The 19,268-nt window shown below is 40.8% G+C and overlaps 1 protein-coding gene across 1 annotated transcript in view; it reads left to right on the top strand.

The window, feature by feature from the left end:
* The window catches only part of CCDC81 (coiled-coil domain containing 81), a gene marked incomplete at its 3' end in the record, with an annotated part of 36,489 nt that overhangs the window by 8,509 nt on the left and 8,712 nt on the right, over nt 1-19,268 (top strand). Inside the window, exons 4-13 of the mRNA XM_082844924.1 lie at nt 3,491-3,747; nt 6,417-6,496; nt 8,546-8,667; nt 10,147-10,270; nt 13,270-13,363; nt 13,783-13,929; nt 14,747-14,851; nt 17,501-17,673; nt 18,856-18,934; nt 19,161-19,268. The exon at nt 19,161-19,268 is cut by the window's right edge and continues 17 nt beyond it. Of these exons, the coding sequence (XP_082701050.1) occupies nt 3,491-3,747; nt 6,417-6,496; nt 8,546-8,667; nt 10,147-10,270; nt 13,270-13,363; nt 13,783-13,929; nt 14,747-14,851; nt 17,501-17,673; nt 18,856-18,934; nt 19,161-19,268 (1,289 nt within the window). The remainder of the gene's footprint in view (nt 1-3,490; nt 3,748-6,416; nt 6,497-8,545; nt 8,668-10,146; nt 10,271-13,269; nt 13,364-13,782; nt 13,930-14,746; nt 14,852-17,500; nt 17,674-18,855; nt 18,935-19,160) is intronic.

Here is a 19,268-nt window from a genome sequence, read left to right as displayed (position 1 = left end):
CCTCCCTCCTTCCCTTCCCTCCTTCCTTCCTTCCTCCCTCCCTCACTTCCCTCCTTCCTTCCTTTCACAAATATTTACTGAGGGCCAGCTATGTGTCAGGCCTTGTTCCAGGTGTTAGAGACATAGTGGGAGACATGATGCCTGCCACAGGACGCTTGAATTCCAGCTTTAATGTGTGGCTTTGTGACACCTGCCCTGGTTACTTAGAGGTCTTTGGGGGCTTCCTTCCTAATTTCTGGTTGTATTCCTTTTTATCTTCCTTATCATGCCCTTGTGCATCAGACTCATATATGGATGAAGAGCGATCGTCTATCCCCAATGCCAACAGGTGAAAAGGCTGAAACTTTCCTTTATGTTAACAACCCTGAAGGTTAATTTTCAGAGTAACTTTCCACCAAAAAATGATATATTGGAAAAACAAACAAACACCAATAAACTATACTTAGAATTCATTATGCATATATACTGTATGGTGAGTTTGACGGATTTTCCAGCCTATTTTTTAACCTAGAATTTTATGACAGAAGAAATATAATATCCTAATTCATCAAAAACCTACCAAATGAAGTGAAAATAAAGCCATTATTTTTTGCAAAAACATTTGTGCCTTAGAACAGGGCTTATTTTGCATCTTGGATTTTGTAGTGTGGTCCAAAAAAGTACTTTAGATTTATAATTAATTTTTTCAGGAGGTGGGGGAAATTTCAGAATTAAACATGTATGATTGAACTCATTCATAAGAACAAAGACAGTTTAGCTTTTTTTTTTTTGGCCGTGCTGCACGGCTTGTGGGATCTTAGTTCCCCGATCAGGGATAGAACCTGGGCCCTTGGCAGTGAAAGCACGTAGTCCTAACCACTGGACCGCCAGGGAATTCCCGACAGTTTAGCTTTGGGGTGACGATTCTTCATCATTAATTAGGTAACTAATCAAACATTGTACAGTGATTCTTAAAGATTATTAAGACATGGTCCTTGCTTTGAAGAGCTCAGAATGTAGCATGGTAGATAAATATATAAGAAAATGATGCAACATGATTAAGTCCTGTAAAAGCAACATTGATCAGAACTGGATCATTGAGCAGAACTGGATCAATGCCACGGGAGCCCAGAGGGGAGGATGCCTTACTCTGCTTGGGGAGATTTAGGAGGATGACATGCCAGGAGGTCTTAAAGGATGATAAGATTTTGCTGACAGTGGAAGGCATTTCAGGAACAGTATGAACAATTCAAGCAGAAGGGAAAGAGTGAAGCCTGTTAAGGGAATAACAGGTGCTTCTGTGTGGCCAGGGCATTTGACTGTGGAGGCAAGTAGAGGGAAGTAAGAGGTTTGTAAGTGTGAAATTGTGAGGAGCCTTATATGGTTTGATAAGGACTATGGAATTCATCCTCTAGGCACTTAGGAGCCACTGACATTTTTTTTTTTAATTTTTTTTTTTTTTGCTGTACGCAGACCTCTCACTGTTGTGGCCTCTCCCGTTGCGGAGCACAGGCTCTGGACGCGCAGGCTCAGTGGCCATGGCTCACGGGCCCAGCCGCTCCGCGGCATGTGGGATCTTCCCGGACCGGGGCACGAACCCGCGTCCCCTGCATCGGCAGGCGGACTCTCAACCACTGCGCCACCAGGGAAGCCCCGACATTTTTTGAGCAGGGGATTATCTGTACTGGTCCAGTTTTTAGTTTTGGAAGGTAGCTCTTTTAAGTAAAGTAGTTTGGTAAAATATGTGAAAGCCTGAATGAAGGCAGTGGCAATCAGGAGGAAGATGAGGGAATCTACTCGTGAGATATTTCAGATGTAGAACTGGTGGGATTTGGTTACCAGTGGACAGCGGTGGGTAGCAAGAGGAAGGAAGGTATTTAGGATGACTCAGATTTCTCAGAGAATAGATGGATACTCATGCCATTAACTGCCATAGGGAATGAAGGGGAAAGGCAGGCTGTGGTGGCAGATAAAATAATGAGTTTGCTTTTGGACATGTTGAATTTGAGATTCCTGTCAGGATGTTTTGTTTGTTTGTTTGTTTGTTGTGGTGGTACGTGGGCCTCTCACTGTTGTGGCCTCTCCCGTTGCGGAGCACAGGTTCCGAACGCGCAGGCTCATCGGCCATGGCTCACGGGCCCAGCCGCTCTGCGGCATATGGGATCTTCCTGGACCGAGGCAGGAACCCGTGTCCCCTGCATCGGCAGGCGGACTCTCAACCAGTGCGCCACCAGGGAAGCCCTCCTGTCAGGATGTTTAGGTATAGATAATTTCAGAGGTCAGGAGAGGGCTGGAGACTAGAGGTCAGGATTAGGATAGATTTACCTAGGAGACAATGTAAAGTAAGAAGAGGAGACCGACAAAGACAAAATCCTAAGATGGTGTTAAAACAAACACCATCTTATAAGAAGCAGAAGGGGAAGGAAGCCAGCAAAAGAGACCAAGGAGGAGGAAATTGGAGAGCCAAGAGTGGCGCCATGGATACAAGAGAAAAGTGAGGGTATAGCCCCCAGAAGTTACAGAGAAGCCATGAGAATGAGATTTGCAGTGTCTCTGCTGGCTTGTCCATCGTGAGATGACAGCATCCTTATATAAATGGGCTGGAAGACAGATTGCAGATAGGCGTTGGGCAAATGGGAGGGGAGAATCTAGGGGGAGATGGTATAGAATCACCATTAAATTGAGCAGGAGGCTGTGGGCTGATATAGGGAAGCTTGTGTACTGCAGAGCTGGTAATTCTCATCATCCAGCAGCAGTAGACATTGGAAAGGCTCTAAATTAATGTTTTGCCGAGTGAATGTTTAGAATGTCCCTATCTTCTCTCTGTCCTGGTCCTCTATCTGTGGACCTTGTCTACTGTCTCTCTTTCAATTTATCATCTTTCCTATTTTCCCTCTTTTCTGACTTGTGGACTGTGCATAGCTCCTATATCTGTTCTAGTTGAATAGACCCTGTGCTTACTTTCATGCTAGATATAACCATATTCCCCTGCACTGCCATTTATGGGCTCATTAGAGAGGAAAAGCTGTCTGCAAGTCACTCAGACTGATACCCTCTGATAAGACCCACTTTTGTTTGAAAGGTGACTTCTAGTGGAGATAACTATCTTTTCAAAACACTTAATGTTTGTAGATATTTATAATCATTTTAAAATGTTATGATAACTGGAGGAGAGAGGCAAATATTGCTGCAGCGTGTCCTGAAAACTTCAGAAAACCCTCTGATGAAGAGGAACAGTTAGTTATAAATATGTCTCCAAGAGAAAATAAAAATCTTGTCTGGAGTATTGCTTAGGAAGCTATTTGTTCTTATTTTGAGCAAAAAACATTCTACTTTTAGGGAAAATTGTATTGATTAATATCTATTAATAGGGTACAACTAAAGGCTTCACATGGACAGTTCTATTTTTGAGTATTAACTGAGAATCAGATAATTATTTGTGAGTGTGTATATGTCCTTGTTGTAATTTCCACTTCTTTCCCCTCACCCCAACTGTCTTTTTCTCCTCTAGGTGATATCCCAGTTGTTCCACTTAATTTTGTCATGATATCCCTAGAGGGTCCATTTAACAGAGATACGGTGGAAAGATGTGTGAAGGAGACGTCGCTTTTTTTATCACGATCCATTTCCACCAAACAAAACGTGGAGTTTACATTCAAAGGAATTGGGGTCCTTGTGATCAGAGGTGGCAATGTGAAGATGAGATTTTATAAGAACTTCCTTTTTACAATGGATGGAAGTGGGGCTTTGGCGAAAGCCCTAGCAAATGTAAATTAATATTTTCCTTCTCCTAACCCCTTTCCTGATTGTAGCTCTGAATCATCTGTAAATGGGTCATCTTTAAGAAAAACTAAGGTTGACATATTTTATTATTATATATATATATTTTTGTGGTACGCGGGCCTCTCACTGTTGTGGCCTCTCCCGTTGCGGAGCACAGGCTCCGGACGCGCAGGCTCAGCGGCCATGGCTCACGGACCCAGCCGCTCTGCGGCATGTGGGATCTTCCCGGACCGGGGCACGAACCCGTGTCCCCTGCATCAGCAGGTGGACTCTCAACCACTGCGCCACCAGGGAAGCCTGACATATTTTAAATGGCAGTTACCCCAAGTCAAAGAAGTACTTGTTTATAGATGATTAACTCTCTGACAAAAAAGTTAGAGGGGCTAAGGAACTTTAAGTTTTAAGGCAATGCCACATGAAAAATATAGTGATAGAAACTCTTATAATTCTGAACATTTTATAATACCTTATGGTTTAAAAAATTCTTCCACATATATTATTTCATTTGGGTCTCAAAACATTATAAAACCAGAATTATTATCCTGATTTTACCAATGAGAAAAATGGGGACTCAGAGAGGTTATGTGGGAACCTGAAGTCTGGGTGCCCTGCCGTAGCACTGAAATTCAAGCCCAGACTTCCTAATTACTCTTTTTGTGCTGATTACACTATTTTATTTCAATGAAAGTCTACAGAAAAATCGCATTCAAGTCATGGAAATGTATCTTTATCTTTTAATTTGCATTGTTGTAGAAGAAATTTCATAATTGACCCATCACTGTTAACCATTAAGTAGCTGGTGTGACCTTCATGCTAAGTTGGACATAGCAGACTTTAAGAAGGCAGTTAAACAGTCAATCAGCAGGACTAACTGAATCTTAATGTACTGAGTTTGTATGAGCAAATTGGCTTATCATGAATGTTATATAATCCTGTGTCCCATAGAGCAAAAGCCAGACTTTTAAATGAAAAGGCTATGAAAGGAAATGTTATAAATATGGTTTAATTCTACCCTCTAATTTCTCCTGTCGTGGTGCTCTGGGATGGGTATTTAGGAGACGGAGTTGTGCATAATGAAGCTCTTGGTGTTTTCTCCACACTCTGGCTTCATACAGGATTGCTAAGAGGGATGCCAAACCTGTGTGTGCAAAGTGGAAACACACACACAAGTATCACCCTCTCTTTTTCATAAAAACATAGGCAAGATTTGCAAAACCAGAAGCAAGGCCAAAGTGCTGCTTCATCTCTCACCCTCAGGGATTCTACAGAAATTTGTAAGCTTCAATATGGGTTTAAAAGAAAGGATAATGTTTTAATTGGACTGCTGCACTCTAAGACGTACCTTTTAAGGAGCATGTTCCAAAGGAACTAGTCTTGAGAGAGATTCTATGAAAAAACAATCTGGAGGCCAAAGCACATGGGCATATTAAAGGATCTGAGAGGTCTGGCTGGAAAGAAGCTGCTTTAACTGCCCGAATGTGTTTAATCATGGAAATTTAGGTTGAGTCAATATTCATTAACGTCTATAAAACACATTTTGGGAAACTGCTATAAAGTTGTGAGAGTGACTGTTTTTCTCCTAAATGTTCCATAACGTAAACCTGAGTGCTGTCCTGCCGAAGAGTTCTCTTGGAAAGCTGTGTGCTAACTTCACTGATGCTGCTTTTCTTGAAATATTTTTAAAACTTCTACTTTTGGAATCCCCTTCAAAGCCTTTTATAAACCATATCATTAATCCAAAAAGAATAATTTTATATATCATTCTATACTAGTATAAATTTAATAATGTGATTATTATTTTATTATATATTTTATAACTTATATATTATAATTATATAATTATAATTTAAGTCATATATAATATTATATATTAGAATATTATTATATATAATAATTATAATAGCCACTATTTGTGGAATGCTTATATGTGCTAGCCACTTATATACAGTACCTCATAAAAATCCTGTGAATCTGATCCTATTATTATCCCCACGTACCTAGGGTCTAAGGCTATGTGGCTGTTAACAGTGTGAGGATTTAAACATGAGGATGCCTGACTCCAAAGCCCTTCTCTTAACTACCCAGTTTTAGAGTTATTTGGGTCATGAGTGGAATTAGCCAACTTGTTCATTTTCCTAAGAGCTTTAGTAAGTTGGCTGTCCTCTTAAAGATGTCTGAAAGGAGCTGTCAACTCTGAGGGCAGTTTCCAAGGAGGAAATGGTTTGAGAAAAGGCAGCATCAATGGAATTGGTATGCAACAATGCGGGGTGACTACTTTGATAAATGAGATCATTCCTCATTGCATTTTTTTTTTTTTTTTTTGCGGTACCCTCTCACTGTTGTGGTCTCTCCCGTTGCGGAGCGCAGGCTCAGCGGCCATGGCTCACGGGCCCAGCCGCTCCGCGGCATGTGGGATCTTCCCGGACCGGGGCACGAACCCCGTGTCCCCTGCATCGGCAGGAGAACTCTCAACCACTGCGCCACCAGGGAAGCCCATTCCTCATTGCATTTTAAGCTCTAGGCTTTGAGTACTAAACAAAAATAACAGTAGAGAGTATCATGGTAGTCTGAGGCTTCTGAGCACCCTGTGGCTCTGATTTTTCTGTGTCCTGGACCACAGCCCAAGTATAACCTGTCTCTGTCCCTGTCCCCAGAGGCCTGACACTGTGGACTCAGTGTTGTCTAGCAGAGAATCCTTGGGGAACCGGCCCAACAGCATGCTTTCATTTCCAAGGTCAGTGCTTTCCTCCACAGTTTCCTCCAGGCACAGCAATCCCTGGGGACCTATTGATGGAACTGGACAGTGTGTCACACTTGAGTTTTCTAGCTCATGCTCTCTCTCTCTCTCTATCTCTCTCTGTTGCTCTCAGTGCTCCAACAAATAAGAGTTTATTGCATACACTTTCTGTAGTTAAGTTAAAAGACAACGGCACTTAGGATACTCTTTTTTTAAACTATTCTTGGTTCCCTGGAAATTTTCATACTACCTCCCACCAACCTTAGTCCTTGCAGTATTAGTAAAATTCTTCTCACCTGCTAGGCTTTGCTCTACCTTTCACCCCTTCTCTGACCTAGTTTCTTCCTTGTCCTGCCGTCTAGACTACCTCCTCTCTGAGCTCTGTTTTTTACCACTGAAGCAGCTAGAAAGACAAGATACAGCTTCACTCCAAGAGCATAGTGGGCATTACCAGCAGCTGCTGCTGACAATGATTACAATAATGGTAATGATAACAATAATGATAACAATAGCAATGATAGTTATCTATGGAGCACTTACTAGATGCTAGGTATTGTTAAGCACTTTCTCAGTAGTCTTGTATTTAATCTTTACTACAACCATTTGAGATACATATTATAATTTTATTCACTTTATAGAGGAGCAAAATTAGTTGTAATTTTAATTCTTTTTTAAATTTTTAATTAAAAATTTTTATTGGAGTATAGTTGATTTACAATGTTGTGTTAGTTTTAGGTGTACAGCATGTAATTTTAATTCTTTTTTTTTTTTTTTTAACAAGTGAAGTGACAGGATGCAGTATTAAAAGCACTGGAATAGGAATCAGGAGACTTGGGTTTTATTTCCAGTTTGTTCATTACTTACCCATTATTAGCTCTTAATAATGTTTTTAATCTTAATTGCTGTGCCATTAACTGCTATGCATTTTGGGTAAAGGAAGTTTAGGAAATAGTAACCAGCTTCCCAAAGTATTATTTTCTCTCTCTCTCTCTTTTTTTCTTTCTCATGTTTTTGAGTCTGTGACACCCTCTTGTGTTTGTTGGTTTGGAACAAGTCCCTCCTGGAAAAACTGTATGCCACAGACCTCAGCAAAATCAGTGTAAGGGGGAGAATAAGCCTTAAAGATTAATGAGTCCAATCCCCTCATCTTACAGATGAAATGGTTACAAAACTGAGGGGCCAATCCAGAAATAAAACCATGGCTCCTGACTGTTTCAGTGTTGTTTCCATTGTAGCATGTTGCCTTACTCATTAAATATAAATCAGTGGTTTCCAAATAGTTTTCTTTTGATTATATTTTGGAAGGCAAATTTAGCTGTCCTCCTGGACATAGTTTGGCTTAAGCAATCCAGGAGGGAAATAATTGCAGTTAGTTAAGGAACAGAGATGGAAGTTCCTGTCAAGTAGCCTAGAAATGGACATGAGGACTCAAATATTCAAAACAACTGTAGGTGTTTCATTTATTTGAAGTCTGACCCTTGAATTTACTGCAAGTACCACCTCTGCCCCACCCTTCCTTCCCAACTCTAACCCAGCACTCCGTTCCTGAGACCAGAGAAAATCTACAACTACACATACCAACTAAACAAACCCCTTCCTCCCTTGCCTTTGCAAGTCCCTCACTTTTGCCTGGGGAGAGGATGGAGAAGTGGGGAGGAGAAAGAGGGAGGAGAGGAGTGGTTTTTTCTGGGCGTACCCTGCCTACCAGGCTATGAATCCTTGCCTTCAAGCTATCCAATGACTACCTTTCACTGTTTCAGGCCTATGGCATCTGGTTACAGAACTAGAAAAGACAAATTCAAGCTGATATAAAAAACAAAACTTAAATCCAGGTCTTCAAAGCAATTTATCTATATAAAAAGGGGGAGGGTCGTCGTTGGCTCCCAAAGAGAATGAGTCCATGATTTGTACTTAGTAAATAAAAGCACTTGCCTCCTTGAGAGAAGTAGGCTTATTTCATTCAGAATCAGTGAGCAAGCATGGCTGCTTCTCAGAACTGGGAGTTTACACAGTCACTTATGGACAAGTATCTTGGTTCATTCCCAGGATTGAGCTCAAGGAGATGGAGAACAAACTGCCTATGGAGACCACTGCAGAAGAAGGTGGACAGAGTGGACAAAGGAAGAGCAAGTTAAAAGACCAGTCAGACAAAGAAGAAGGCGTCCGAGGTAGGTCGATGGTTTCTGGGTATAATCTGTCACTCTTTACTACTTATGAGCCAAGCCATACTGCTTAGCAACTCCTATGGCCAGAGTAAATAAAGTTAGTTTCATGAATAATCACTGTATTCTTCTCTCTAACAAACATCTTCTATTCCTGGAATCTTGTGTCTCACCTTAACCACTTTATGACTCTCAGACTCTTGAACTGTGACCTCTTTGCTGGCTCTGCACAGCTCAAAACTCAGCTGCCTGTAAGGTCCAGGCAGCTAACATAAATGCATGAACTGGGCTGGGTGTCACATGATAGGGAGACATGTGAGCATAAATAATAATTTTTATGAAAAATGAAGAGAGGTAGTCTTATATCTTTGATATTTATAGAAGATAGTGGATTCTTATATCTGCGTCTTCATATAATCTGGTGTGATATGTTGTTTTGGTTGAATCATGTGAAGAAAATCTTAGGACTTCAAAGACTTTTTGAAAGGGTCCTAGGGATCCCCAGGGGTTGCCAAACTACCCTTTGATAAAGTAGTCTAGCAGATTATTGATCTGTGGAAATGTGGGCCAAGTGGTAGCAAATTTCCTGATTCCTCAAGAGAAGCAGATATCCTGACATATGAAATCTATTGACAGTTAAATTTTGGCAACCAATTTACATTGAAACAAAAATGCTAACTGGGCCAAACAAAATATATATCAATGGGTAGACATTGGCTTGTGAATGTTGGTTTTGTGACATGTGGCCTACAGGATTACATACAAACTTTTAGCTTAATACTCACATGCTTTCATTCTTTAGCTTCATTTGTCACTGTTCCTTACAGACTCTTTCTTTGAGCAAAGTTGTCTATTTATGCTCTTCTAACATGCCTTGCCCTTCCTCAACTTCATGCTTCTGTTCACTCTTTTTCTCCTGCCTGGAATTCCCTTCCTTTTTTTACAGTCTATCCCAATCCTACTCTCCTCTTTGTACCCTTTTCACATCTCACTTCCTCCATGAAAACTCCTCTCATCAGTGGATTCTGAAGTGGCTTCTCTCTTCTTTGAACATTAGAGATTGCACCATTTATTTGAGATTTAGACATTCTGCATCATTGTCCTGAGTTGCTATTTATATAATGTGTGTAAATCACTTAGTACTGTTGGCAGGTGGTAAGACCTCCACAAATGACAGCTCTCATGTTTTCTGTTTATATCTTATTTTTCCTCTTCAGCTGTATTTATTGAAAGATCTTTAAGGGCAGAGACTTGCCTCTTTGTATTTTCTAAAGTGCCCAGCCAGAGCTTTGCATGTAATAAGTATACAGCAAAAATATATATATATTTTAACCACACTAGGGCAAGGGACAATATTTTAAAGATAAGAAAGTGTATCTTATGTGAACAATTTCCCTAGTAAAATTATGAGTTTTAAAAAATCTGTGTTAAGTAGAAACCGCCTATGTAGAGTTGAAAGGAAACTCACTTTCATTCATTCTACAGAGATCTTATCACCCAAGGTAATTCAAGATAGACAAGCTATCTCCCCCACCAAAGCAACAAATGTCAGTTTCCCGTACAAACTGGAGCAGAATGGGAGTGGTGGGAAGAATATGAACATTGAAAGGTAATACATTGGGTATTTCCTTTCTTTCTTCCTCCCTCCCTCCCTCCCTCCCTCCCTCTATCCCTCTCTCTCTCTCTCTCTCTCTCCCCCCCCTTTCTTTCATTCTTTCTTTCTTTTCTTCCTTCCTTCCTTTCTTCCTTTCTTTCTTTCTTTTTCTTTCTTTCTTTCTTTTCTTTCTTTCTTTCTTTCTTTTCTTTCTTTCTTTCTTTCTTTCTTTTTTCTTTCTTTCTTTCTTTCTTTCTTTTCTTCCTTCCTTCCTTCCCTCCCTCCCTCCCTCCCTCCCTCCCTCCCTCTCTCTCTCTCTCTCTCTTTCTTTCTTTCTTTCTTTCTTTCTTTCTTTCTTTCTTTCTTTCTTTCTTTCTTTTCTTCCCTTCTCTCTCTCTCTTTCCTGCACTGGGTCTTCATTGTGGCACGTGGGTTCTTCTTTGTTGCAGCGTGTGGGCTTCTCTAGTGCTAATTGTGGCACGTGGGCTCCAGAGTGCTCGGGCTCAGTAGTTGTGGCGTGTGGCCTTAGTTGCCCCGTGGCATGTGGGATCTTAGTTCCCCGACCAGGGATCGAACCCACATCCCCTGCATTGGAATGCAGATTCTTAACCACTGGACCACCAGGGAAGTCCCTGCGTATTTTTTGTGTTGCACTTTACTAAGTATATTTTCAAGTCCTATCTTGATGCAGGGAATTTTAAATAAGTGTTCATTGATTCATTCCTTCATCCACTATTCTTGATGCTACATTCTAGGTGCTGGGGATAATCAAGATGACCAGGGCTCACAATCTGTGGGAAAGCCAGAGTGATAAATTATGATTCAGTAGGATAAATGCTATGACAGAGGTGGAAACAAAGTAGCACAGAGGAGGAAACATTTAACTTCCCTTGTGGTTTTGGGAAAACCTGTGTTGTTTTCTGAGTGTGTGGATATTAAGATGTGACACAGGTTCATATTTAGATCAAATTGGAAAGCATTTTTGCCAAACATGGCTGGCACTCAATAAATGTTCTTTGAGCAAATGAATGTATTACAATTTATGATGGTCCTGTTTTCTTCTTATATCAGAAGATTTCTATTTTCTCCTCTCCCTTTGTGTAGGATACTTTTTAAGACCTCAGATCAGAAATTATGGTTCTGATAAGTATCTATTGAGCATCTACTATATATCTTTCACTGTGCTGTCAACTTTCAATTTATTAATGTCACAATATATCAGCTATCATATGTGTAATTTAGGTGCTTTGTGGATTCCTAAAGTCATGCTCAAAACCCTAGGCATGCTTCTTTTGAGTAATCTCGTTATGAAAGATAATTGAGAATTAAATGTCTAGTACTTTGGAATGTAGCTCAATCCAACAAACATTGAGCACCACTGTGTGCCGGGCACTATTTGGACACTGAAGCTATAAAGCTATGAGACATAAAAGACGTATAAACCAACTTTCATAAACTTAGTCTTGTAGAGAGATTGAGGCTAAAGAAATAATGCCCGTGACGAAGATAACAAAAGAAAGTACAGAGGCTGCAAAGAGGAGGGAGTAATTATTAGGGATTCCTAGTAAAGGCTTTCTATAGAAGTTGACCAAACAATGTTTTTTTTTTTGGTTTTTGGTTTTTTTCTGATTACTAAAGTAATACATCTTTATCACAGAAATTTTGGAAGAAATGAGAAAAGCAAGAGATACAAAACAATCACCCATAACCCCACTAAATAGAGGAAACTTTCAGTAACGTTATGGGTGTACATCCTTCATTTCAATGCATATATAATATGTACATATATTTATACTTGAAACATATAGATACATTTTAAACAAAACTGAGATCATATCATATGAACCTTTGGTACACAACAAGAAGTGGTGAAAATTTCCCTATGGCTTTAAATATTCTAAAACATGAACAAATTGTTGCTCATCATCTCATTGATTAAACCTTTTGTTTAGCCCATCTCCTGTGGGATACTTAGATGGTTTTTAGTTTTTTATATTATAAATAATGTTGTATCAAATATAATCACACATAATTCTCTGCACACACCTGCGTATTCTGTAGGATAAAAACTTTGAAGTGAAATTTCGGAGATAAGGGATGAGCCCATTTTTCATGCTTTTGATACACATTACCAGTTATCCTCAGGAAGATTGTACCAAATTATCTCCCCAATAGCAGTAATGTGAGGGACTGCTGTGTTCTCTACGGCTTTGCTAATACTAGACACTGTACCCTCCACGCACCCAGGGTAAAAGCTAAAGTCATTACTGTGGCCGTCAAGGTCCTGCCTGATCTCTGACCTCTCTCCTACTTTTCGCCCACTAACTCATCTTCCTCAAGCCATACTGAACACAGGCATGCTCCCACTTCAAGGTCTTAGTGCTCATTTGCTCTGCTAGGTCCTTTTCCATCAGATATCTGATTATTATTATTCCTTTACTGCCTTCAGATATCTGCTCAAATTTCACCTTTTTGGTGAAAACTCCCCTAGCCATTCTATTCATGATTTAATACTCCATTCCTCCAGCATTGCATGGCATTTATCATCACTGAACAGACTATAGAATTCACTCATTTACCTTGTTTATGGGCTGTCTACCCCCATCAGCATGTCAATTCCATGAGGACAGAGCTTTTTTTATGTGTATTTTGTTCTTTACTACCTCTCCCATGCTTAGAGCAGTACATATAGTAAACACTCAATAAATTTTTGGAGAATGAATAAATTTTATCCCAATTTCACTGAATTGGTAACTGAGACTTTGTAAGATTACCCAGCTTGTCTAATGCCAGTCAGCTTCTAATAAAGAAAGCTGGGCTTTGAACCCACTCAGGTTTATCTGATATAAAGCCTGGGTTCTTAACCTCTATACATGTAGATGCTCTAAAGAAAACCACTGAGATATTTTTCATTTTCTTATATTTATACTTGTTTCTAAAATTATCATTAATAATTGATGATAATTGATGTCAGACTACGTTAACTTTAATTAATGTTACATTGTTTTTTATAGATTACGATCTCTGGGTGGTCTGAAAAATGACAATGAAATGAAGCCTAAAATTTCTCCAGCCACTTCTTGCCAGTATCATAATAGGACAGGACAGGTACAGTGTCTTCAAAGAAACAAAACCCAGTCAGAATCTTCCTCTGACTTCTGTTTCTCAGAGAGAATTCTGGGAATTGCTCTTTCTTTAATATATGGGTATGGCTCAAGTACTCAGGACCCATAATTGGACTGGGATAAATCTATCTACTAGTCAAAATCTACTAGTTCACAGAAATAGGGTTGGAAAATCTCCACTTTCCAGTTGCTATAAACACATCTGTTCAGGCAAGAGTTTATTAAATCCTCTGGAATATTTGTGGGGTCTTCTCTGAAAACTCACTTGGCTAATATCTTTAATACTTCCTTTTATGAAGTGTACTTCTTGGTACACCTAGCCTTTGGAGAGCTTGGGAAGGGAATGCACAGGCAAAAAGGTAAAAGGTAAAAATCAATTTGCCCTGAAACTTGGTGTTACAGGAAATGTGTTATGTATGCTTGCAACGAGCACAGCGGAATTCCCCATTGTACTACGGTGAGGAGAGGAAAAGGAGAGAGATGGAAGATGAGCTACTCCTACAGCAGTATCAGATGCTGAAAGATCAAGAGTCTGTCTTCAAAGAGCAGGTAGGTCAACACCTCGGTTAAGGAGTGTTTAACATGGGACAGGAGAACGTGATTATAAAACACCATTTAAAAAGTTCCATCGTGTGTCTGTACTGTAACATATTGAACCATTTACTTACTGCTGAACTAAAGCTTAGGTGGTGTCCAAGTTTTCACTAATAGTAAACAGTCTTGGGATGAATATCGATGCAGCTGATGTTTGTACGTGTCACTGATTCCCCCCACCACCCCCCCATGAAGACTGAGTTTTATTATTTATTTATTGGCCAGAGCGTGCAGCTTGTGGGATCTTCGTTCCCCAACTAGGGATTGAACCCGGGCCCCTAGCAGTGAGAAGGCCAAGTCCTAACTGCTGGACCACCAGGGAATTCCCAAGACTGAGTTTTAAAGGTGGAACTCCTGGATTATATAGCTTTATTTTTTTATTTCTCATAAAATATAATCCCAGTCAGGGCTTTTCCCTTCACATTCATGGCCTACCTCAAGTAAAGACAGAATGGCACCTTTGCATTTGCTTTATCCCAATTTCTGTGATCTCCAATAACTGGCCTTACTGTCCTCTCCTGCATTTGTGATACCAGAGGTAACCACTCATGAAATCTTCCGTTCCTTCTTACGATCCCTGTAGAGGTGGTGCCTGGAGCCCAAGAATGGGAAACAGAAGCCCACTTAAAAAAAAAAAAATCTATGAACACATCAGAAAGTATTTACCATTGCCTCCAAAAGGCAGGTTTCTACCTTGGTTGGGTTACCTTAATACAGTAGAATTAAATTTTTAAAAGCTCTATTTCAATATGTGATTTTTTTTTTCTCAAAGATGCAAAGTCTGGCTAGTAGAGAACAGAATCAAAAAAATGCTGCTTATAATCTTGGAGTTGCTGAAGCCATAAGAATCCACAAGAATGAGAAACCTGAATTTCATGTAAGAGTCTTTTCGAAATTTCTAGGGCTGATACCTGCCCTACTTGTGAGCATTTGGATCCACTCTCCGCATTGCACCAATTTTTTAAAAATGGTAGAGGTAAAAAGAGGCTTGTGCAAGGCTGAAGCTTCCTTCCAGGGCAGGAGTGGTCCAGGATCTGCCTCCACACCATTCACATTCATAATACAGTTCCTACTAGTCATGAGAGCATTTGTTAATGATAGTAATTTTCAACCAGGACCTGGGAGAGGTGGGGATAGGGACAATATATTAAATTCCTGCCCCAGGATCAGATGATCTAAGTAGAGAACCAGCATCCCCTGGGAGCTTGCTGGAAATGCAGAATCTAGGGTGCCACCTCAGACCTCCAGAATGAGAATCTACGTTTGAACAAGATACTTAGATGATTTGTAGTTTCCTTAAAGTTTGAGAACCCCAGCTTCAGAGGGATGTGAGCCACCTGTTTTGCCATTGATTTAATGTTTCCAATCATGATGTGCCTACCTTTATTTCTGCCTGAATCTTCCTTTTTCACCTCACTATCTAGGCAGTGTGACACTCTGGACATACACCTAATAAAATAGATTTTCTTTATTCATCATCAAGCATTCATTGAATTCCTTTGTGCTGGCCACTCTGCTAGTGGCTAGGAATACAAAGATGAATAACACAAGGTCCCTCTCTAAAGTCTCAGGATAGTGGGGGAAAGAGATTTAAAGAGACAAGAGTGTGATATACTAAATTCTATGATAAATCTTTGAACAGAGCAAAGAGGAGAGTCACTTAACCCAGACCAGAGATCTGAGAAGACTTCCTGGCATACAGGAGTTAGGTAAAGAAGTGAATGGAGGAAAAAACCTTCCAGGCAGGGGCAATAGGGAAGGAGGAAGAGGGGGCACCATGCTTTTGAGCTTTAGGTACTCTCTCTCTCTCCTCTTAGATAGATATAAAGTCCACATTATATATTTATTACTGCCTACTTTGTATCTCCTCTTTGTTATAACCGTAGATACCTTAAAGTGAAAAGGCCAGAACAGAAGTTTTGATTCCCCTTCTCAGACTGTTCTTCTCCCAGTCTTCCCATTTTAGCAAGTGGTATCACCAGCCAGACAGTTGCATGAACCCCATACCTAAAAGTAATCCTAGACTACTACTACTCAGTGACCCACATCCAACCATCTGCAAGCCCACTTGCCTTCACCTCCAAAAGCTATCCAATATCTCTCTATGTCTCTTCATCATCAATGTCACCACCCTAATCCAAGTCACATTAGAAGGCCCAACTTTTTTTTTTTTAATATTTATTTATTTATTTTGTTGCATTGGGTCTTAGTTGCGACAGGTGGGCTCCTTAGTTGTGGCACGTGAACTCTTAGTTGTGGCATGCATGTGGGATCTAGTTCCCCAACCAGGGGTCGAACCCAGGCCCCCTGCAATGGGAGCGTGGAGTCTTAACCACTTTGCCACCAGGGAAGTCCCAGAAAGCCCAACTTTTGCACTACTTCCCTAGTCAGGCTCTCTGCTTGCCCTCCTACAATCTGTTCTCCACACAGCAGCCAAGGTGATCTTTTAAAACTGTTACCAACGGGCTTCCCTGGTGGCGCAGTGGTTGAGAGTCCGCCTGCTGATCCAGGGGACACGGGTTCGTGCCCCCGTCCGGGAAGATCCCACATGCCGCGGAGCGGCTGGGCCCGTGAGCCATGGCCGCTGAGCCTGCGCGTCTGGAGCCTGTGCTCTGCAATGGGAGAGGCCACAACAGTGAGAGGCCCGCGTACCGCAAAAAAAAAAAAATGTAAAACTGTTCACCAAAACAGATCATTCTCTGGTTTAAAGCCTCTAATGGCCTTCCACTGAATTAAAATAAAATCCAAACGCCTTACCTTGACTTATCAAGTCCTCCTGGTTTGGCCTGTCTCCCTCTTTGAGCTCATCTGCTCTACTCTCCCCTTGCTCACTATGCCTCAGCCACATAGACCTTCTTTCTGCTTGTTTCCATCTAATGTCTTTGCACTTGCTGATCCTTCTGTATAGGACACCGGTCCCCTGATATTTGCAGTGGAGGTGATTCAGTCACCTCCCTAATAAAAGTCTTCCCTAATAACCAGTTTAGCCCCATTCCCACCTGGACACTCGCTATGAGAAGAGCTTCATAGTACCTATCACTACCTTAAATTATCTGTGTGTGGTTTGCTTGTTGGCTGTCTGTCTCGTGCACCAGCATGCAGGCTCAATGAGTGTGAGGCTCTCTGTGGATCGTTGTTCTTGATCACGGCTGGGTTCCCAGTGTCTAGCGTGGCTAGGCTCAGAGCAGGAGCTCAGTTTTCCCTCTTCCACTTCCTCGCAGTCCCTGCTCATGCTTCTGCACTCACTCAGAATTCCTCCTCCTTTCAGTATGCAAGTTGTAAGTACTAGCGGAGGGCCTACTCCGTGAAGTCCTTTTTCGTCTCCCTCTCAGTTCTGCTCAGATTCATCCCTGAGCGTACTCATATGATTCTGTGGGTCACTAGCTGGTCAATGTGTTGAGGTCTGGGCACACATTATAAATTAATCAAGGCTTTCTGATTGATTTTAGTCTTCTGAATGATTACCCTTATTCTTTGTTGCTTTTTAGTATTCTTGAATAAATGAGTTGCTTCTCTTTCATTCTAGAAATCCTTCTTGTTTGATAAACGGCCACTCAGTCCTGAGATTAATGCTCTTAAGCAAGAGGAATATTCCCAAAGTCTCCTGAAACAAATGGGTCACAGACGGGAAAAGGACATAAAGCAAAGACAAAACAGAGAGATGATGGACCGCCTGGAACAAGTGCAGCTGACGGAGGAGTGAGTCTAGCCAGACATGCTCTGAAAAATGGATTCGGAATGTTCACATGATGCTTCTTTCCATGTGGGATTGGATCAGCGTTGGTAGTTTCATTAGCACAACTGTAACCAACTGAGCAAACTAACCCAGCTAGCAGCCAGTACCATAGCCTAACACTTCGTTAGAAACATGGAAAAGCCAGCATTATTAGAGTAATCGTTAGAGTCATGATTGCTGTCTATAATCATTTTAATTACAGAGTATCATTTTGTATTGTTTTGTGATCACTAATCTTGGTAGACGGAGGAAGGGACTTGTCTTGAGTAGGCTTCATTCCCAGCTATTCCCAGGTAGCCTCAAGGCAAAGCTGAGTTGTATTATAAGTATGAAGGGTGTCCTATGGAACCTGAGGGCAGGAATGTATGGGGGACCCAGGAAGCCTGGAACCAGGAACTAAAACCCATATAAAAAAAGCTTTCCGTCTGCTCACACCCCAGCTCCTTAGCTGACATTGTCTGTATTCCAGCTCACAGTTGGATGAATTTCAGTCTCAATTCCAAATTTTCAGGAAAGAGAATCTGATTGGTCTTGCTTGGGTTATCTGAGGCCTGGGGTAGGGTCAGGGCCACAGAGTTCAAACATGCCTAAGTGGGCCATACTTCTGCTACTGAGGTCAGGAGAGCAATTAAGGAGGCTACTATGGTGTGAGAGAAACTCCTAAAACAAATAAGAATCCAGTTTCTGTGACCAAAAAACTATTTCCATAAAATGCATATGTTCCATTATATTCACTTTACAGATCATGTGGAGGTTGCATATAATAGATTCATTTTATAATAGGAAAGACCGCTCTTCTTAAAAAGGAATCTTATGATGAGTCATTGTATTGCATGCAGAGACACTTCCTGCTTTCCTATCTAGATTTTTTTAAGCATGGGGGGAGGAGGGGTGCCTGTCTTAATGATAGTGCATTTGGACTATACCTGCCCATCCATCCCTGTCCAACACATTGTCCACTAGTCTATGGATTTGAATTACTCTTTTTTTTTCTTAAAATGAAAGCTCCTAGAAGGAAATATCACTTTTCATCAGGCTCTTATTCCTATTAATATTTATTAAACATGTTTTGTTGATGTTAATCTGTATTACTAAACACTCTATAACAAACTGTGGTCCCACCTTCTCTTATTCATAACTGCCAGACTTGCTGCGCAAAGAGCCAAATATATAAAAGATAAGATGGAAGAAACACAGTGTTACAAGAGAGCTTTGGATGCACAGGTAAGGGGCCAATTATTCCTTTAAACTTTTTCAGGGTTTCAATAGCATTCTAAAAATATGTATAAATCCTGTAACGTTGCGAATACTCTTATGTGTTATCCATTTGGTGGTTCTGAGGCCCTTGTTCTTTCCTCTGAGGTGCTGGTTTTTACTATGCTACGGCCTTGTGCATTAAGTCTATTCCCTGGTATAATTATCATGTACATTATGTGTGTCCCCGCTTCAGATAAAGAACAAATGCCCCCAGCTGCCCATGTTTGAGCCAGACTCTTCTGAGCCTATCTTTGGTAAGGAGGAGGGTGAGCCGATGGTGGAAAAGCGAAAGAGAGAACAG

The sequence above is a fragment of the Leucopleurus acutus genome, assembly GCF_964270905.1.
Source record: "Leucopleurus acutus genome assembly, chromosome: 8".
NCBI lineage: Eukaryota > Metazoa > Chordata > Mammalia > Artiodactyla > Delphinidae > Leucopleurus > Leucopleurus acutus.
This window is presented reverse-complemented; position numbering and strand designations above follow the sequence as displayed.